This window comes from Salvia splendens, chromosome 16, assembly GCF_004379255.2.
Source record: "Salvia splendens isolate huo1 chromosome 16, SspV2, whole genome shotgun sequence".
Taxonomy (NCBI): Eukaryota; Viridiplantae; Streptophyta; class Magnoliopsida; order Lamiales; family Lamiaceae; genus Salvia; species Salvia splendens.
Genome location: NC_056047.1, coordinates 1,570,315 through 1,591,620, shown reverse-complemented (window position 1 = coordinate 1,591,620; position 21,306 = coordinate 1,570,315). Strand labels below are relative to the sequence as shown.

Below are 21,306 nucleotides of genomic sequence, written 5' to 3'. Positions count from 1 at the left end.
TTGTGGACCTAAAATAAGAGAGAAAATAAATAATGCTCAATGTCAATAATAACAAATTTCCGTTAAAAGATTGATTTGCATGAGTTGTAATTAATTTTTGGAAGGGACACATACATACAAAAGACAAAAATAACAGGACACGAGAAAATAAAATTCACATGTATAAAAATGTATAGTATATATATCTGTTTCTTGCATAATGCAAATCATGCTTTATGGATATTTTATTTTTATAATTATGTCACATCACATTCAAGATCATTCAAATCCAAATTCTTTAAATGCTGGACTAATTTAATTTGCATTTAAAGTTTGGTGTAACTAATGAATCAAGAAGTGAAAAGGGCGGTGGCAAAATGTCAAATTATTCCTTCCAACTAAACTAAGGAGTTTTGAATCTTCAAAAACTAATGATTTTCTAACAAGAATCTGCAACTGACTAAAATGATGAAGAAATTGGTAAATTTTCTTCTTTTTTTTCAGCAAAAATGGCTATGTGTGACAAAGGGATTCATGAAACAAAATGGCTTCATATTGAATGATGAAACTTGAGAGAGGCTATAGAGTTACTCGAACACGAAGATCATCATCGTAGCTCAGTTGGATGTCGAGGCATTCTGTCTCCTTCGACTTCACGCGATCTTTTTTTATTTTGTCGTGATCCATCAGGTGCATCATACCTTCAGATAAGTGGAAAAAAAATTAACGAGCACGGTTGAGACAAGAACCGGAATCATATCAATGGAATGATTTGAACTATGAAAACTATTCTGCAGTGAGATTTATTTTATTGTTGAACCAATAGTAATTAGTAAGCATACCGGTTAACAGAGTTATTTTTGGTCGGATTTCCCTAACTTCGTCCAGCGCCTGAGATGTTTTAGAAGTATTTATCAGATGAATAGTAGGCTTGAATGAATTTGTATCAGTAGTAAGAGAGTTCACTTAAAAAGGGACTGCATATTGTAGTGAATAAATGACTTACTCTTGGAAGTCTGAAATGAGTTGAAGAAGATCGATCTGGTCTTTGGCCATCCTTGTGTGAAAAAGATGAACGATTCGAGGACCTCACTATCACCCTGTGGTTGCACTGGAATTACTTCCAATGTATGTGACGGAACGCCTAAACTTACCAAAAGTAGAAAATGCACCGCACGTTCTTACCTTGAGATCACATACTGAAAATGGTTCTTCTTGTATTATGTTATGTAACGCCACTTTAATCGACCAAATAATAACAAGTTGTCTTCATTACCTGAAATCACATCAATGCAACTAAGACGTCTAGTTGGGATGCACTCGGATAGCTATAGATGATGTACACAACAGACCTTACACACACATGTATTGGGAAGATGTAGCAAAAGGCATAAAAATGGAAGGAAATTCTCAAGAAACACGGTTACACGGACCAACACAACACACGGTTAAGGGTCAATGAATAGCAGACAGACATGCTAGTCATTGACCCTTAACTAGCTGATCACTAACCACCAACAAATTTTGCAAGGCATTCTATCATAAAGGCTATTCTAGTGTAGTTGTTTTTTCCATGATGATTGAACTAATTGATTATGGAACCACTGGAAAATTTGAAGCAAGAAAAAAAAAATCGATAATAAGGTGTTACTTATTGGCCTCAAAATAGTTACTGGAACATTAGCATTTCACCTACAATGACCAGACATGTGCAGACATAAGAAACGAGAAACCATTGTTCACTACGGGTCAGAGTAGAGAGAATCTATAACATACTTGCCAGCGAACAAGGAGGCTTGTGTTGAGTCTCCTATTTTTGCTACCCAGCTCTGTAGCCTCTGAGAAAACCTAAGAAGTTGCATACTGAAATCCTTAAACACATAGCCACAAAATCAGCTGAAACAATTATGTAGCTTCATGGATGTAATGGAAGACTTTTGCTTATTGGACATGTCTTGATAGGATTAGTGAGGCAGCTCACACGTTGAATCCCTTTCCTAGTCCCGGTTTCATTAAAGTGAGTTCAGATTGTTCACCGGAGGCTAAACCTGCACTCCATCGAATCAGGTATAGAACCTGTACGATTGGCAGAGGGAACATCAATTTAGACCAAGCATTAAGCAACACATCCGTACACACGTCTTGTTATTGTGATCACTCAAACCGAACAGCTATCACAATTTTATCCATACATGTGAAAATGCATAGGTTATTAGAACATGCATATGGCAATTCACCAGCTACTTTCTGCTCATCATGGCATTCGGTCTCTTAACTACGATGCAGAGAGGTCCTCCATTGTATTGCACTTATGTAGTAATAGATCTGTTTGCAACAATTAATAGAAACTTGAACATCATAATTCAAACAGTTTTAATAAATCAAGCCAACTAAGCTAATTACATATCACGAATGGTCAATTAACATCTTTACAACTGATAAAATAGAGAAGCTCTAAAGCATGAGCAATGATTCACCTCTTTCATTGTTTTCTCATAACATACAAACTCACTTTCACAAATCATAGATAAGCCTCAAAACACTCACAACAAATCGAGCTCTACCCTTATTAGATCAATCAACATTATTATACAGTGATCACTCCTAAATGCAACATGAGAAAGAGGGAAAACAAGACGTTCAAAACAGGAAACTGATTTGCTTTGATCTCCACTAAAAACCCGCATTTCTGCTATCGTCGAAAACTTTTTCGATAAATTTAAAACCGATACTCACAAAACCAACCAAAAGTGACAATTTTTACGAAAATTACTTTCACGCAACAATTAAAGCACCAAATTAAAATCAGAAACAAAATCCTCTTAGAAATTAGTAACGGGATGAAATTACTGATTGGAACGAAGCGAAACTTGGACGATGCGGGTCAAGCGAGATGAGCTGTTTACTGGATTGGCAAATTGTCCCTTCCTGGAGAGGGAAAACGGGTCAATCGGAGCCGTAGAGAGGTACGTACAACTCCAAAGCAGATATGTACAACCATCTTTCTCTGTTGTGTTACTGAAAGATACTCAGCTGCGGAGAAGAGGAGAGAGGCGACTAGAGTGACTTTTTTCAGATTAGTCCCTAAAGTTTTGTTAATTACAGATTTCTACACTCTAAGCTCTAATTGCAGTGCGATGTATATTAGTCAACTATTTCAATTTAATTTGGTATTATTACCCTATTAAGAAATAATCAATACTTGATTAAAATTAGAGCCAAAATTAAAGTAAAAAGAACACACTTGTTAACGATAGAGTGGTTAATGTCTAAATAAAGTTTTAAGTTCGAGTCTAAAGTCATACGTGCTCAACAAATGCATTTAGATTAATAGTTATAGTATCAAACTGAAAATAATATCCCTATTTTCATTTGTTTAATAGGTTAATAAATTGAGTGAACTACAAAAATGGTCCTGGATTATGAGTTTATCTCGCTAATAGTCCTTGGACTTTAAAAATATCGTCAGACATCCCTGAACTAAGGGTTTATCTCGAAATTGATCCTTTTGCCATTTTTTAAGAGAAAATACCCTTTTGAGGGTTTGGGCAATTTTATCTTTTTACACTTTTAATATTTTAAATCTGATATTATTTCTGTGATGTATTAATTCTGATATTATTTCAAAATTATCATTATTATTTCATGTTGTCATCCTTCACTTTGTTTCTTTATTTCAATATTAGATTTAATTTTATAAAATTAAATTTAAAATTTAGATTTTTAAATATCAATAAATTTTAAATAATTAAAATTATTAATTCATGGACACTATAAATATTGATTAAAACTATTAATTTTTGTTATTTAATATAGTATTCAGTTGAATCGAAGAAGTACAGAAAAATAATATTAATCATGATAGAAAAACTAGAGCTATTCTATTTTGCCTTTGTTCGGTTGTTATAATAGATTGTAATTATATATTATGAGGTTGACTAAAAATTTGATACTACTAAAAATTTTATATATAAGTATTTTGCTTAAATTTTGTAGTTAATTTTGATTGTTTACAAATAAATAAACGAAAATTATATTAGTCTTACATTGGATGCATATTTATTTCAGAATAATCGTTTTATATGATCTATTTATGATTAAAACTATTAAATATTGATTAAAACTAAGTTGGTGTCGACATACCTTATTGATTAAATATTAGACACTATCAAATATTGATTAAAACTAGTATTAATTTTTGTTATTTAATAATTTTTAATAATTAATAAAAATTTATTGATATTTAAAAATCTAAATTTAAAATTTAATTTTATAAAATTAAATCTAATATTGAAATAAAGAAACAATGTGAAGGATGACAAAAGGGAAGAAGAATGATAAGTTTGAAATAATATCAGATTTACTACTTCACTAAAATAATATCAAATTTAAAATGTTAAAAGTATAAAAAGACTAAATTGGCCAAACCCTCAAAAGGGTATTTTCGTATCAAAAAATGGCAAAAGGACTAATTTCGAGATAAACTCTTAGTCTATGGATGTCTGGCGATATTTTTAAAGTCTAGGAGCTATGGGCGAGATAAACCCATAATTCAGGGACCATTGTCTGTAAAATATATACGTATCTAATGCTGTGAGATAGAACTATATATAAACTTGCACTGCTCATTGTAGAATTCAGTTGAAAAAATGGCATATTATCTAAAGTTTTGGCTGATAATTTGCTGCATCTCACTTCTTCAAATTCAGTATCTGATAATTTGTTGTATTGATACTCAAAGAGATGATGATCAACCCTACAGAACTGCATATCACTTCCAACCTCCCAAGAATTGGATGAATGGTAGCAACTATTACAATCACACTACTTTATTCATCATTTTATAAAATTTGCATTTCTTTAACTTTTGCCTAATCTTCTTCATCTTTTTTGGAACATGCCTTGTATTGACATCTTTGGAATCTCAGATCCTAATGGTGAGTTGCACAACTATATTGCAATAGTCATTTAAAATATACTAAATCACGAACTTTTAATCTTATTTGTGAACAAAACGACATCTTTTGATAATTTTCAAAACAACGTTATTTCTCATCAAAATAATTGTCTTTTAATTTCTTTTTGACATGAAAAGACGTTGTTTGAGCACCAGAAGATGTCGTTTTGTACACAAATGATACGATTGAGAAAAATGGTAACTTTGTGATTTAATATTCGGTTTTCAACCCTTATGCAAGGCCAATGATATACAAAGGAATCTACCACTTATTCTAACCAATACAACCCCACAGGAGCAGTGCCAGGAAACATAGTTTGGGCACACTCCACATTTAGGGATCTCATCAACTGGACACCTCACCCCCCGGCTCTCTCCCGGGACACCCCACACGACACCAACGGGTGCTGGTCAGGCTCAGCCACGCTCCTCCCCAATGGCGAACCGGTCCTTGTCTACACAGGTGTCAACACACACAACCAACAAGTACAAAATCTTGCAATCCCAAAAAATCCCTCTGATCCAAACCTCATAGAGTGGTTCAAGCCACCGTACAATCCTGTCATCGCGCCAAAGCAGCAGAACATGATCAACGCCACCTCGTTCAAGGACCCCACCACGGCCTAGCTGGGCCGTGATGGGCTCTGGAGGTTGATAGTTGGCAACAAAATTGGCCAAAATGGGAGAATGCTTATGTTTATGAGTAGGGATTTTGTGCACTGGTTTCAAAGTAGGCAGCCATTGTACGCAAGGAGGGATACCGGCATGTGGGAGTGCCCGGATTTCTACCCTGTCTCAACTGGAGGCGAGGGTGGGGTCGAGACAGCCGCGGTCGGGAGAGGGGTGAAGCATGTGCTGAAAGCTAGCATGAATGATGGATTCTTTGACACTTATGCTATTGGGAGTTATGATGTTGGGAGGGATGTGTGTGTTCCGGAGAGAGGCTCGTTGAGGCTCGACTCGGAGATGAGATATGATCATGGGAAGTTCTATGCTTCAAAGACCTTCTTTGATAGCTCAATGAAGAGGAGGGTCTTGTGGGGTTGGATCAATGAATCTACAGATGCTGCCACTGAAACCAGCAAGGGCTGGTCTGGCCTTCAGGTTGATTCTTGATTAGTATAAGTTATTTTAAGTTTTATTTCACATATGCAAGTGTGTTTTCAAATGGTCTAGTTTCCACATTTTAGGCAATTCCTAGGAAGATTTGGCTTCACAAATCAGGAAAGCAATTGGTGCAATGGCCAGTTAAGGAAATTGAAAAGTTGAGAGAAGGGAGAGTGATATGTCCCACCAAAGAGCTAAAAGGAGGATCAGTTCTTGAAATATCAGGAGTGACAGCTTCTCAGTTAAACTCTATCTCTTTCTCATACAATCATATACACATACAAAGAGTGAGAAATGGTGTTTTTCTTGTAGGCTGATGTGGAGAGTTCATTTGAGATCCCTACATTGGAGAAGGCAGAGGAGATTGACCCAAGCTTGACTGATCCACAAGCAATTTGTAGCTATGGAGCAAGCAAAGGTGGGGTGGGACCATTTGGTCTATTGGTGTTGGCATCAAAGGATTTGCAAGAATACACAGCAGTTTACTTTAGAGTGTTCAGAGCTAAAACTAGATATGTTGTGATCATGTGCAGTGACCAAAGAAGGTGCTATCTATATTACTTTATGAACATTGCATCAAGATTTTTGAGTTATGTTTTAATTCATTTTGATTCGATTAATAGGTCTTCGTTGAGCCTAGATTACGATAAGCCCACGTATGGAGCTTTCGTTGATGTGGACCCTGTGAAGGAGAAATTGTCTCTAAGAACTTTGGTGAGTTCTGTCCCGATAGGCTAGTCTTTTGGGGAAGAAATCTTGAATATTGATTGAATTTTTGTAACTTTGTTTTGCAGATTGATCATTCGATTGTGGAGAGTTTTGGTGGCGACGGAAAAGCTTGCATCACAGCTAGAGTTTATCCTTCCGTCGCCATTGATGGAGGAGCACATTTGTTTGCCTTCAACAACGGGACATACGACATCAAGATCTCAAAATTGGCTGCTTGGAGCATGAAGGCAGCTCAGGTCAATTGATAGAATAACAAGCAAAGATGATGATGTAAACAAATGAAATTTCTTGTTGTTCAACTACATATGCCATTCCTTCACTATTTTTTATGAGAGTGAACTACGTCAAAAGTCACTAATTTTTCAATTTGTGACACTACAGGTCCCTAATAAAAAAAAGCATCAGAGGACTCTAACGTTAAATATAATCACGAATCATATTTTTTCGGATCAAAATACCCTTAGGCCCTAAAAATGCATTTTTGTCACTCCATTATATTGTTGACATGTGATTTCTGCCACATTTTTGTTAGCAACTTCTTATGTAATTTTCTAATAAATTCTAGTACTTTATACGTAATTAAAATTTTGTCATTATTTACATTTTCTAAATTTTTTACAATATAGTACATAAAATGAGACCCTTTCTTCCTTATAAAACACACTTTCAGGTATTTTTCGATGTTTTCTATTTCCACTAATTTTTATTTGTTTTTTACCTTGATTTATCGATCGATTATATTTATTATGATAGTATCCCAATTTTGCAGTATTAATTTATAAAATTACATTGTCTTAATTTCAGATACTATTATTAATAAAAAAAATCTACAAGGATTAAATAGCTAATGTCACATGCTTGAATATTTTCAAAATATTACTCATGTTTTAATTTCATCATGAATGACAAGAAACTATGCAAATTTATATATAAAGATTGAATATTCGTATCATGTTAAAAATTTCAGTTTGAGCTAAATTATAATTCTTAATAAAATATTAATAAATATAAAATCGTCTTAAAGTTAGGCTTACATTAACAAATTAATTCGATGATATATAATGAAAAAATATTTTAAATGTCATTGTTTCAAGAAAATAATATTGTATCATTTAATTAAATATAAAATATTTTTTATTCTGTGTATTATTGATTCATATTTTATTTCATAAATAACTTCACTTTTCCATATTTTTGTTTTTTCTCAATGAATTTCTTATATGATATACCTAGTATATTGTTACCACTAACTAGAAAAAGAGGAATATAAGAATTTTTTTTTGTATACAAATATTAACGAAACTTTAATCACGTATGAAGTATCAGAACTTATTAGGATATCACATAAGAAGTTGCTGCCATAGATGTGACAGAATTCATATATCAGCGAATTTAGGGATTGCCAAAAATGCCCTTCAAGCCATTTGGACATTTTCGTCCGAAAAGTGGCTAAAAACATGATTCGTAATTATATTTAACGTTAGAGTTATCTGACATTTTTTTTGTTAGGGACCTACAGTGTCACAAACCGAATAGTTAGGGACTTTTGATGTAGTTCAATCTTTTTATGCCATCCAAAAATGAATAATCTTAGCATGTGCATTCTTGTAGATGAATCAATAAGATTGTCATGGTATGAAATGATAAGTTAAATCAATTTTAATGTGTCGTACTGTTTCATATTCTTTTTAACTATGTATGTCAATATGGTCTGTTCACCGAGTTTAGGATAGGTGAACCATGAACTTATATGTTCAATAATATATTATACAGTACTACATTACTAAAGTTGGGAGCTATTCGAACTGAAATTTTATAAGATCAAAAAATTCTAACCATGACCTTATATGATCGATAATATATTACTATACATTACTTGAGTTGGGAGTTATTCAAACTAAAATTTTATAAGATCAGAAATTATTTCTAACCATGACGTATGCGCTCGACAACTATTGTTAAATTACATTATTTTTCAATTGATTTTTTTAAACTGCAAACAAATTAAGATTTTAACCTCAATTTATAATTTTTTTTGGTAATTTACTGTTTTATATATTCAATAGTAGTATGATTTCATGAGAGAAAAAATGAGAGATGGGCCAAAAAAAGAGAGATGGAAATAACTGTCCTAACAAAAATCACCCAATAAGAAAGCCCAATAAAATCTACGCTTACTATAAAATGGAGAAAAAAGAATTAACGGAAAAAAAATTTATTCTCTGTAAAATCAGGACGGGAAAAAAATTGAATTCCGTAGAAAGAAGAGAAAGAAAGCAGTTAGGGTTTCAACAACCCCCAAAATTTTCACGAAAACGAGTAAACGACACCGCAGCTGGAACTCCTTCTCCATCTCGATCTTCTGCAGCTTCAACGATTAGTAAATTTCTAGCTAGCTTTCGAGTTAGGTAATTTGTTCAGGTCTTTGTTTAGGTTTCCTCAAAAAAGAGGCAAAATGTAAAAACGGGTGAAGAAATTACGGAAGAAAAAAAATGCTCTCTATTTATTTGCAGGTGTTTTTAAATTCTTCTCCTTTTGTATAGGTAGGAAATAGAACAGAATGGATTACGGTGTGCCCGACCAAAACGTCGCCGTTTACGGCGAAGATGAGCCGCAGTATGAAGGGCATTACCGCGCAGACGAGGGGAACTACGGTTCAATTGATAACATAGATGATAGTGCAGGGATAAAGCACGATTCTTCGTCGTCTGCAGGGTTAGTTTGTGTTAGCTTAGCATTGTGTCCGTGTTAGGTGTCGAAACATGTTAGAAAATTGAAAATGCTTTGATTAGTTTGGTATTGTTGCTGTATTATGAGGGGTGAGATCGAGGGTTTGGGTGAGATCCCCAAGAAAAAAAATAAAGAGGATGTGAAGAAATTGTAGTAACTGTTGGTTTTTTTTGTTGTGATAGAAAACTTTTCGTCGGTGGCATTGCTTGGGAGACTTCTGAAGGTTAGAATGCGTATCTGCTTATCTCCATTTTGTTTTACGTGTTTAAGGATTTTAAGTTTCATTATTAGAGAGAGTGTGTGCTTGTTAATGCATTGTTGTTAATGAACAGGATCAATGGACATGTATTAAATTCTTCAGTTAATTCGGTGGTTCATTAAAGGTCTTCTTTTATTGTACTGCAAGTAGGCTAGTAGCTCATACACATGTTTAGATCTTTGTATATTGGGAATACTATGTTCACTGTTATGCTAGTGGTTCTGCTACCATGCTAATTAGATGTAGATGCACAATAGCAAGAATTCAAAGTTCAGAAATGGCACATAGCACTCAGGTTATACCCACCACTTCCGGTGAGGTCATTATGTTCTTGTTACTTACTCATGCTTGGATTTTTATTGTGGTGGGCAAAGCAGTCTTTCTATTAACTGGTGTTGTTGGATTTGCTAATTTCAAATGCGTAATGTCTCAAGTAGAATCCCAGAAGACTATTTATGCTTATATATTTTGGGTACTATCCTTTGCAGAGTCTTTCAACAGGTATTTTAGCAAGTATGGGGAAATTACAGATTCTGTGATAATGTTGGACAAAATCTCAGGAAGACCTCGTGGTTTTGGGTTTGTAACTTTTGCCGATCCAGAAGTTGCAGACAAGGTTTTACAGGAAGAACATATCATTGATGGTAGAGCGGTAAGAATTTCTTTTTAATTAGACTGAGAAATTATATTTTTATTGCATATTAGTATTTGTTTTCATGGAAAACAGTCACCGTGTGACTTACTTTTGCACTTACAAAACAGGTTGAGGTAAAAAGAACGGTCCCTAGAGAGGGTGGCATGCAAGGTAGAGGAGGAGTGTCAAAGACAAGGAAAATATTTGTGGGTGGCCTTCCATTGTCATTAACTGAAGGTAATTCTTGCATGGCATAATTTCTTCTTGTTCTTTCTGTAGAATGTCAAACTTATGTTTAAATATCTGATAATACTGTATTGTATTTTGTAGATGATTTGAGGGATTATTTCTCTTCCTATGGTAACATTGTTGAGCACCAAATTATGCTGGACCACAAAACTAATCGGTCAAGGGGCTTTGGATTTGTAACCTTTGAAAGCGAAGACTCTGTTGAAAAAATATTCTCTGATGGTCGTATGCATGAACTTGGTGGAAAGCAAGTGAGTCTTATAATCTCCTGTATTATTGCACTTATGGTATGGTAAGGTGACTGATAATCTTATATTAATAATGACAGGTTGAAATAAAGAGGGCTGAGCCAAAGAGATCAGGATTCGATAATTCAAATGAAGGTCGGTTTCATCGTGGAAGTAGCAGTTCTAGATCTTCTGGCAATTTTGGTGGTGGTTCAGAAGGTTTTGGCGGTGGCTATGGTGGAAAAATGGGCAGAGGAGGCTATGGTGGTTATGGAAGCTATGGCGGCTATGGTGGTTACGGAAACTACCCTGGAAATTACGCCGGTGGAGCTTCAGGATTTTACGCAGCAGCAGCTGCAGGGTATGGTGGATATGGCTATGGTTACGGATTTGGTGGACCAATGTACGGTGGTGGTGCATATGCAAGTGGTGGCTATGGGGCTCCCGTTGGTTACGGGGGAGCTGCTGGATACGGTGTAGGTAAAGGCTATGGTGGCGGCCCAGGTGGTGGATACGATGGCGGTAAAGGCTTTGGAGGCAGCAGCAGCGGCAATGGAGGGTATGGTGGCTCTGTGAAAGGCTATGGAGGCGGTGCTGGTGGAGGCAGTGGCAGTGCAGGCGCAGGTGGTGGAGGAGCGAGTGCTGGTGGATACGGAGGTGGCAAAGGATATGGCAATGGCAACGGCACAAGCGGCCGGTTCCACCCCTACCGGAAATGAGCCATGCTGGACTTCTAGAGGTAGATGTCTCGATTTTTCGAAGTGTAGGACTGATCTGCTAAGAAATTTTTTATGTCTATCGTTTTAAATGAGTAGTGTTTTTCTTTATAGTCAAATTATGGTTCCACTCTATGCTTGTAATTCTGATCCTCGGATAATTATTCAGCACATTGTAAAAGCTTGTCATCTTTACAAGATTTTTTTTGAAAGAGAGGATCAATAATGATTCTCTATGTGGTGACTTGAATGTTCGACTTATTCGTTAGAGTGGAAACGTCTTTTTGACTAAGTTCGCGCTTCATGTTATTTTATGATTATTGTTGTGCTTAACATAAATTATTTCTTTGTTTTAGTATACACTCTTTCAAAAGATAAGCATAAAAACCAATCTTGATTAAGAATCATCCATAGAGAGAGCGAAGCAACCTTATACTTTGTGAAATTAAGAACCAAATCATTATTATGTGTTACAAAAGTCAGAGACATAGCCATACTATTAGTATATAAAATTTCTAAATTAAACATCACTAGCAGTATAAAATTTGATTATGATCAAAATTGGCATATTGATTGATGATTATATAAATATCCCAACAAAACATCATGAAATAGACACCTAATGGGTCTCCGCCACGTGGTTTGCTGCAGTAGAATCATCCTATGACGGCCTCACGCGCTGTCTTTAGCGGTCGTATTCACGCTCCAGTCAAAAAGTTTTGTTCACTAGAGATTCGGGACGTGGGACCCACCGGACGCCACCGTCAAATTTAAACAATTTGTTTTCTCATTATTTTATTTAGAGGATAATATTTTTTAATTGTATGTATTAAAATAAAATGGCTCGAGGAAAAAACAAGTAGTAGTATTAATTTTTTTTACAACAAATAGTTTTTTATTCTTATTTTGACGGTTACAACTTGCAATGTTTATGTCATGTACTCTTTACAATTTTTGAGCGTTACATGATAAGAATGAAACTTACACATGCTAAATAAATATACTATGTTATCATGTAGGTATGTATAGTAGTTTGTGAATTAATATTAATGTGTAGTGATTTATTGTCTATTTAAATGGTCGTTTTCCTTTATATTGTTTATTTACTTCAATAAATAAGTAATTGAATGTATAATCCGCAACATTTAAGAGAGTAATTAATAGTCTATTGAATCTCAAACGCTTCATCATACATTTTTGCTGCAACATGATTTTGCTCCCTTTAGAACTATATTGTTTCAATATCTCATTTATTGTTGTACGAAATAAACCGTACACTAAATATTATACAGTAGTTTTTTTAATTTTAATATGTAAAAAATACTATCGCATAATAGAACTAGGGAAAATTATAATTGAATAGTACTTGGTACTTAAATTATTCAAAACCGACAAAGGAAAATAAAATCACCGGTAATTAAAATCCCAACTACAAGCTCAAGCGACTGCTCACCACGCGCCAATGGCAGCCCTCAATTTCCCCCTCTCTCTCTCTAAAACTCCCAAAATTACCACCGGTTGAATCGCGCCCTCTCTCTCCCAACCTTACCTCATAATAGCCCCTCTCCCTTTCTCTCTACAGTAGCTTTGATTTTCCAAATCCCCCCATTCACTAATCCACCCCTTTTTACCATCTCCTCATCATCACAAATTCCAGTCAGATTCCACTTCCTTTTTCGCTTTCCCCCCTATTTCACTCCCAAAATGAACAACCTCCTCCCCCCCGGCCTCGTTTCCAATCTCCAGGATGCTCTCGCGAATCGCAAGCCGGGCGAAGACGACGATTCCGCCCTCCCCTCGCTCTCGGAGGACGAGGATAACTCGAAGCCCGTGATTTTTATCACTAATAGCGATGGGATTGAATCCCCCGGGCTCTCTTTTCTGGTCAATGCGCTCGTTGAGGAAGGCGCTTACAATGTCAACGTCATCGTCCCTCAATCGTAATTATCCTTTTCCTTTTCCTTTCCCCCGTTTTTTTCATATTCAATTTTATTGTAATATATTGATTTTGCGTAGTTATTTAATATTTTGATGCATTTTATGTCTCAGTGCGCCGTCAATTTGTATGTATCCCTTTTTCTATAGATCGTTTAATAGCTTATGATTATGGTTTTGAGCTGAAATTGATTTCGGAAAATGGTTTTTATTTCAGTATTGGCTTTGTGGAAGGGTGTTTTTCTAATGTTTATTTGTCAATATTGTCATTTGATTGAATGCATCTTTGCGTTTTCCATTGATATTTGGGGGTGAAATACTGAATATTTTTGTTTGATTTTTTTTTGCTATGTTGATTTTTTTTGGAGTTTTTGCTGATTTTCATAAGAGGGCAAATGTAGGGATAAATCGACATCAGGGCATTCGGTGTCGCTCAAGGAGACTATTGAGGTGGCTTCAGTGCAGGTTAAGGGAGCCACGGCATATGAAATTTCTGGTACGGCTTTGGTTCGATTTGTTTTAATGTTGTTTAAGGTTGAATTTTATGGGGGTGTGTAGTATTGAAGCAACCGTTGTGCTGTATGCCACTTTCAGGAACTCCGGTGGATTGTGTATCGCTAGCGTTATCCGGTGCACTGTTTTCATGGACAAAGCCTCTTTTGGTATTCATCCTGCCTTAAGTCCGTAGGTTAATTTAGGTGTTGCTTGTCTATTAAAGATGTCATCTTGTTTCTTTCGTGTAGGTTGTAAGTGGTATCAACAAGGGTTCGAGCTTTGGACACCACATGTAAGTTGGTGCCTTTATGCTTATGTGTTGTTGCATTGATATTTGTAAGAACTGTATTGTAAGGACAATATGTTGATCTAGGTATTATTCGAGCGTTGTTGCTGGAGCTAGGGAAGCCCTGGTTTATGGCGTGCCGTCCATCTCAATATCGCTTAACTGGTTTGTTCTTATTCTTGCAAGTATTTTTTTAATGTTACGCTCCCACTGTGTGTGGTTGATTTGATGGCAAACTATTGCAGGCAGAAGGATGTAAGTCAGGAGAGTGACTTCAAAGATGCTGTGACTGTTTGCTTACCGATAATAAAGGCAGCCATGAGAGATATAGAGAAGGGGGTATTCCCAAAAGGTTTCTCGTTGGATTTGGAACTTCCGACGTCACCCTCTGCAAACAAGGTTCGGTATTAGTATCTTATTCACACTGATAAAAGTTTCAGTTTTTGGATGTGTATGATACATGGTACTGAAATGTTAATTTTTCATGTTAATCTGTAGAAAGAACTAACTAAAAGACCTCCCCTTTTTTTACTTTATAAGCCTCATATTTATGTTTTTTTCACTAATTTCATGCTCGTGGCTTCTCAATTTTTACGGTTAGGCCTTCTTATCTCTGTATCATGCGTCCTGTAAAAGTACTGTTTGAATTTCTTACAAGGATTATTGTAATAGTACTTGTGCTAGTTATTCTCTTTCATTTTATAGGTGACACGAACTGGGATGATAGATCTTGCTGAATTTCTATTCTCTTTGAAATGCTAGATAAACGGTTGCCATACTTGGTTATATTAGCATTGTTTGGTTAATTGTTTCTTTCATAAAATATAAAGCTTGCTTGGGATTTGGATGAAGTATTACTGAAATGGTAGCGAAAGTATTACTGTTCTTAATGCTGTCTTTGTTTCTTGATATTTGATGTTGAACGATTTGGTTCATTGTGTGAAACTATCGTAATCACATTAGCGCTTTATAGTTTATAATTGCGTCCCATTCAGTGTTGTCAAAATGTCGTTCGGGTCGCTCGGGTCGCCTGGGTCGAGACCATCACCGCCCCAACATGGGTGGGTCGATCGAGATACAGGGTCGCCGCTGGGTCGAGTGGGTCGCATGGGTCGAGTGAGTCGCCTGGGTCGCCCTAAACACATGCTATCTCTGATTTTCTCAAATCTCTCACATGTTTTCTTACTCTCTCAATCACAATTCTCTATATATATGCATGCACTACATCAAACTTTTCAAACCTACTTTCTACACTTTAGAATTCGGCCTCTTCACTCCTAAACAAATAAACAATTCAAAGATCTGTTGCCGCCACCCTTCATATATTCTCTTGTTTTGATATTTTCAGACAATGGTTTCAATTATTTATTGTGTTATGACTTATGAATTGTTTTGATATTTTGATCATTTCTATTTTCCATTTTATCTCTATTCACATGAATTGCGTCTACATTTATATTATTTGATATATTATAAACATTAGAGCAATATATTTATTTTATTTAATATTAAAAGGCAAAAAAATTAACCTAGCTTTGTGGGTCTCTCGACCCCGTCGACTCGTCGACCCGCTACCAGAATTTTCACCCCATTGACCCGGTGCGCCCCGCGACCCTAACAACACTGGTCCCATTGAAGCACATGATTGTTGTGGGGAACTAATTTACACTATCCTTTTCGCCACTCCAAACTGTTTGAGGTTGTAAGATATCCCCCTATTGTAAAAACCTTGGACCTGAAAAAGAATCGCTATTTCGCAGCTCATGTGAATAGTCAATGGTGGTTCACGGATTCTGATTTCTCTTTGCACTACTTTGATAATAATGTTCTGTTTTATAGTGAAAACTGATTGAATATTTTGTTTGGGTGCAAAACGTATGGCATCGTTGCTATATAATTCCACAGGGAGTCAAAGTTACCAAGAGAAGCCACTGGAGGTCCAACCTTAACTGGCAAGCCATTTCAAACACCCGAGCCCAGGCTGCTACACGTTTCACCGGCGGTCAGCCAGCCATGGGACTGAATATTGCCCAACTCAGCCGTGACGCATCTGCTGCTGTGGGTAGTCTATATATCGCCAACATGTTGTTTATCTTTTACTTGTGCTCGATGTGACAGTTACTTTGATGCTTTAATCCCCAGGGTGCTGCTCGTCGTCTGACAACTCAGAAAAAGGATATTGAGGTTGTGGAATCGGTTGGTTCATCACCGAAAGCTCACTTCAAAAAGACAGTCAAGTACTTCCGTGCAGAGGTAAAATTTCCTATGTTTCGAATTAGATAGTGTGGCAGTGTCGTTATGTCTTTCCTATTATCTCTAATCATTTTCCGTCAAGGTGATTACTACTCATTTTCTTTGCCTCTACTCAAAATCTATATCGGGTTTGAGACAAAAAATTCACCGAGCACTGTTCTCTTGACTAGCTTGATGAATGACTCGACTATTTTATTGTTCAGATGCTCCCCAAGGACAACAAGGAAGAGGGCGAGGATCTGGATTTCAAGGCCGTTGAGAATGGCTTTGTAAGTCTCTTTTATTGCTAAATCTGCGTCTGGCAAACGACAACATCTCTTTTCCACAGTGATTGAAAATCGGATTATTGGGAGTTAACGATTTCTGCATATCTCGAAACAGGTTTCACTCACTCCTTCCTACGCCTCCGTGGATTCAGAGGCCGATGCTGAAGCTCTGAACTGGATAAAGTCTGCAGTTCTAGAGGGACAATAGGAGGAAGACTAGACGAAGAGGCGAGCTGTCGGAACTTATTTGTACATTTGAAGCCTCGGGCCTTAATCGTCTGTCACATGTATTTTTCTAATACCATGTGGCTGTATTTATTTATTTATTTATTTATTTATTTTTCCTTCATTTCTTCTGCAGCAACTAGTTTATTTCCCATATTTTGTGAGGCAAACGCTTCAGCTGCTAGCTTTTTTTTTCTCTACCAGTTTCTTACTACTCAAAAATGGATCATAGGTTGGTTTTTTGGTTCTTGATTTTATGTTTTTTTTGTGTATCCTCAAATTCTGGTTTTTGAGGTTGGTGTATTGGTTTGTGGTATAAACTCTCTGTTTTAACAGAAAAAATAGGGTTTTTTTGATGATGAAATTTTCTTGCATTTTAGTTTTGAGCGATATGATGGTTTAGCATTAGTTGTTTGCTACAATTGGAAATCTGCTTATATATTTGTAATTATGAAAAATTGGAGAATTGTGAAGTGGGAATGATGATACAACTTAATTGTGTGTATATTTGTAGTAGCTAATTCGTTACGTGGGGGTAAAGTATATGATTATTGGGGTCAATGTTATGAAATATTGGAAAAATAGATTTGACTTGGAAGGATTGCACATTAGAAAGTAGTTGGGTCTTACATTCTCCTATCTCTGTTGAATTACTGGATTTAATTGCAATTTGGCTTTTTTAAAGGACTATTAAAGGAGATAGAGGAGAATACAGGGGCAAAAAAAGGGGGAGTCGGAATTCAAACAAATTTTAAATAACTTTAAAATCTGAATAATTGAAAAATCTTATCAACAATAAATGAAATCCCAAAACCACATTAGTAATAGTGTGTAGATGCAATTATGAGATTGTCTATCATATGGATGTCATGAGCAACATGAAAAACAAAAAACTTTGATTGTTATTGACAATCAAAGGGATCTTACTATCAAGCTCTGCAGCTTGTCTTAGTAAGCAGTAAGTTGAAAGGATAGTTGTTCTTGTCCCTGCAATTCCTCTTGTTCCTCTATCATTCTCTTCGCGCTCTTCACCGCTGATTTGCTGCACGTACTCAACACCACAGATTTCAGTGTCGGAATTTCACCAACTTCTGCAGGGAACTCCTTCAAATCTTTCAAGTAATAAAGTAAAAGGTGCTCGAGACATGGGAAGTGAGAGCTTTCCATCGTCCAACATTCCAAATTAGTTTCGGTTAGTGACAAATATTTGAGACTCGGGAACTGGCCTTCAACTGTCTCCCATTTTCTTGTTGTGAAAACTCCACGATACAGCTTGAGCTTTTGAAGAAGGGGTAATGTACTTACCTTCTCCATGATGTCTTCCATTCTACCCATGGGCATTCTCAGGCTCAGGCTCTTAAGAGAGTGCGGAAAGTTGACCTTTCGCAACAAACCACATACTGGTAACCAAGAGCAGCTAAGAGATTCAAGCTTTTGCAGATGTTTTAAATTATCAAGACACTCAATTCTCATACCATTGTCAAAATAAAGTCCCAATTTTTTGATGTTGGGAATTCTATGAAGCATCATCTCATCACACTTGAAATTAATTACTCCTTTCAAGGTCTGTAGATTCTCCATGATCACAATGTTGTCACTCGGAGGAGGAGGAGGAGGAGCTGGGAGATGCCATCCTTCATTCCTGACCTTAACATGCCTCAGTTGAGACATGTTCCAAATGTCAACAGGTGCATTAACTATTTTTTGAGAAGAAGAAACAATTAATGTCTGCAGACTCCAGAGGAGATTCATGGAAGAAGGAACTTGGCTAGAGTCCCCGTCAAAATGAACGGCAACAAGTCTCAAATTAACCAACTCAAACACTCTTCTGAGGGAATACTCAGTGATGTAACCATCACCGCATAATCTCAATGTCCTCACCAATTTTAAATTGGGCAACAGTCGAACTCTTTCACGATCACTTATACATGTACGGGCATATGGTCTAGATTTCATGGCATCAACCACTTTCTCCTTTGAAGTACTTCCCATAATAGCTACACGTCGTTGGGTACAAGTGCCTTGAGGACTATGCTGCCCGATCACATCATAAAACCTCTCCTTTTCAGCTTCTTTCAAGCAAAGGTCTCTCAACAAATCATGGATTTTGCACTGCTTCATGTTTCCAGTTTTCCCAAGCTCATGAACAAGTATTAGATTTCTATCAACTAGTTCATCCATGTACTCTTTCGCAATTGTTTCCAAGCTCTTGCCACGTATTGGCTTTATAAACCCTTCAGAAACCCATAGCTCGATGACTCTTGATACTCGAATTTTACTATCCTCCTCAAACATTCCCAGATATAGAAAGCATGGCTTAAGATAAACTGGCAAATGGTTGTAGCTCAACTTCAGTATTTTTAAGCAATGCTTATCATTCTCCAAATTCACTAATGAACTCATGCTTCTCCTAATAGATTTCCAACATTCTTTTGTTTGTTCCATTTTTTCCAAAAGACCTCCCATCACAACAATTGATAATGGAAGTCCTCTGCAACTCTTCACAATTTTCTTCCCAATTTTCTCCAATTCCAATGGGCAACTTTTCCCACCAAACACAATTTTGCAAAACAAATTCCAACTACTTTCCTCATTCAAAAATCTCATTCCATGGCCATAACTGTTATCCAATTGAGATCCCAAATTCGATAGCCTAGTTGTCACCATTATTCGACTACCATTACTATTGTCAGGTAAATAGCGTTGTATCACGTCCCATGCCTCAATACTCCACATATCATCCAACACAACTAGATACCTTCTATATGTTAAACATTTGTGGAGTGCTACTCCTATTTCATCTTCTTCACTCATTTGACTCGACCCTTGTTTATTGGCTTGGGATAGAATTTCACGAAGAAGTTCTTTCGTGTTATATTGTTGAGAAATGGTAACCCAAGCACATATATCAAAATGGTGACTAACAGATGGATGTGCATAAACATTTTTGGCAAGAGTGGTCTTACCAATTCCTCCCATCCCTGTGATTGGGATGACTTCGCGTCTGTGTTCTCCATAAACGAGCTTCTCCATGAGTTGAATCTTGACATGATCAAACCCCACCATGGCTGTGCTTTTCACCCCAAAGGGAGAAGATGACTTGGTAGATGAAGATGAAGATGAAGATGCTGCAGAGACTTGTGTCTGCTGATCTTTGATCTCCATCACTTCTTTCTTGATCAAATACATATTCTCTATCACCTTCACCAGAGTTTCATACAAGTCTGCAGAAGTTGATGAACCAGCTGATGCTGAGGCAGCAGGAACAAGTTGATCAACTATGCGCAATTCGATGGCATCTTCAGCTGCATAAGCTGCATCAGCGATACACATCTCCAAGGGATCTGCTTCATCGCCGTCAGCATAAGGAGACTTGTAACTTTCAAGAAATTCCTGCAAAAACATAACAATTTCAGTGAGAGATTCAACTTGTTTTTTGTCCATAGAAATCGGAGGGGAAGGATGGTGCTCGATCTGATGGATGGTCTGCATAACAGAAACCAGAGCTGCATAAGCCGCCATTGATAATTAGATAGTAAAATCTTTTTTTTGAGAATGTAGAAAGAAAACGAAGGAAGAATATGTGAAAATGAATGGACATCACTTTGATCAATTATTGCCACTAGCTAATAAACTATTACTACTACTATTAAAAATTGTTTGGTGCATGCTACAATAATCACACCTTTTTTTAAAGTTATGGCTTTTGAACTTTTCATTTAATAAATTAATATTGCGCACTTTGGCCACACCAAGTATTGACACGTTGTTTCGGCCAATGTTATAATAAATTGCTTGATTATTTAATGATCTCAGTTTTATTATCATTTAATTAATTGAATTGAATTTGTTATGTGTTAAATACGATTCAGTTTTTACCAAGTAATATTAATTGTAATGATTCTAGTGATAGCAATATTAATAAATAAAGAGCTAATATTGATGAAAATGCGCATGGCTTGATAGAGGTGCTTTATAATCAAAACACACTCTTAGTGGATAACGCAAAACTAATCTAATGTATTAGATTAAGATTTGGACGCCCAAGATCTAGTCTTACAAGCTCTATTACTCTTGTGTAAAATGTTCATTATGGAGGTAAATCATCCTTTTAAAATTATTTTATCGTACTTCCTCTTGTCATAAAAATAGACGATCTTAGACATTTTAGTCCGTCCCATAATAACTATTTTTAATTTTGATAACTTTTTTTCTCTAATAAGATGAGCTTTATTCTTCATTTTTCAAATATTTACAAT

General features: G+C 36.1%; 3 protein-coding genes, 1 long non-coding RNA gene and 1 pseudogene across 11 annotated transcripts; 3 read left to right on the top strand and 2 right to left on the bottom strand.

Moving 5' to 3' along the window:
• Positions 1–188: 188 nt before the first annotated feature.
• On the bottom strand, positions 189–3,088 carry LOC121772507. 6 transcript variants are annotated; one of them, XR_006044355.1, is made up of 7 exons: positions 2,850–3,088; positions 2,217–2,304; positions 1,756–2,055; positions 1,165–1,255; positions 986–1,079; positions 822–870; positions 189–680 (listed from the first exon to the last, which is right to left on the bottom strand). It is a non-coding gene; the product is annotated as an uncharacterized LOC121772507 (long non-coding RNA). The 6 variants fall into 6 exon arrangements; XR_006044351.1 differs by having other exon boundaries at positions 2,172–2,304; positions 2,830–3,087; XR_006044352.1 differs by having other exon boundaries at positions 2,830–3,087.
• A 1,540-nt stretch (positions 3,089–4,628) lies between these two features.
• Positions 4,629–7,227, top strand: LOC121770927 (annotated as a pseudogene).
• A 1,765-nt stretch (positions 7,228–8,992) lies between these two features.
• LOC121769827 (heterogeneous nuclear ribonucleoprotein 1-like) lies at positions 8,993–11,879 on the top strand. Of its 2 annotated transcripts, XM_042166589.1 has the most exons (7): positions 8,993–9,180; positions 9,316–9,487; positions 9,685–9,725; positions 10,250–10,413; positions 10,524–10,632; positions 10,726–10,895; positions 10,973–11,879. In XM_042166589.1, the coding sequence occupies exons 2-7, from the start codon at positions 9,333–9,335 to the stop codon at positions 11,588–11,590; spliced, it is 1,257 nt and encodes a 418-aa protein (XP_042022523.1). In that variant the 5' UTR covers positions 8,993–9,180; positions 9,316–9,332; the 3' UTR covers positions 11,591–11,879. The 2 variants fall into 2 exon arrangements, with proteins under 2 accessions (XP_042022523.1, XP_042022524.1); XM_042166590.1 differs by having other exon boundaries at positions 8,993–9,487.
• A 1,175-nt stretch (positions 11,880–13,054) lies between these two features.
• LOC121772248 (5'-nucleotidase SurE-like) lies at positions 13,055–17,426 on the top strand. 2 transcript variants are annotated; one of them, XR_006044303.1, is made up of 11 exons: positions 13,055–13,527; positions 13,924–14,018; positions 14,117–14,184; positions 14,266–14,309; positions 14,391–14,468; positions 14,549–14,702; positions 16,209–16,361; positions 16,446–16,556; positions 16,760–16,825; positions 16,938–17,109; positions 17,184–17,426. XR_006044303.1 is itself a non-coding variant. In XM_042169271.1 (10 exons), the coding sequence occupies exons 1-10, from the start codon at positions 13,292–13,294 to the stop codon at positions 17,028–17,030; spliced, it is 1,098 nt and encodes a 365-aa protein (XP_042025205.1). In that variant the 5' UTR covers positions 13,055–13,291; the 3' UTR covers positions 17,031–17,182. The 2 variants fall into 2 exon arrangements, 1 of the variants encoding a protein (XP_042025205.1); XM_042169271.1 differs by lacking the exon at positions 17,184–17,426 and having other exon boundaries at positions 16,938–17,182.
• Positions 17,427–17,820: 394 nt separating this feature from the next.
• LOC121770877 (putative late blight resistance protein homolog R1B-16) lies at positions 17,821–20,673 on the bottom strand. Its single transcript, XM_042167663.1, has one exon. The coding sequence runs from the start codon at positions 20,567–20,569 to the stop codon at positions 17,996–17,998; it is 2,574 nt and encodes an 857-aa protein (XP_042023597.1). The 5' UTR covers positions 20,570–20,673; the 3' UTR covers positions 17,821–17,995.
• Between the last annotated feature and the right edge of the window lie 633 nt (positions 20,674–21,306).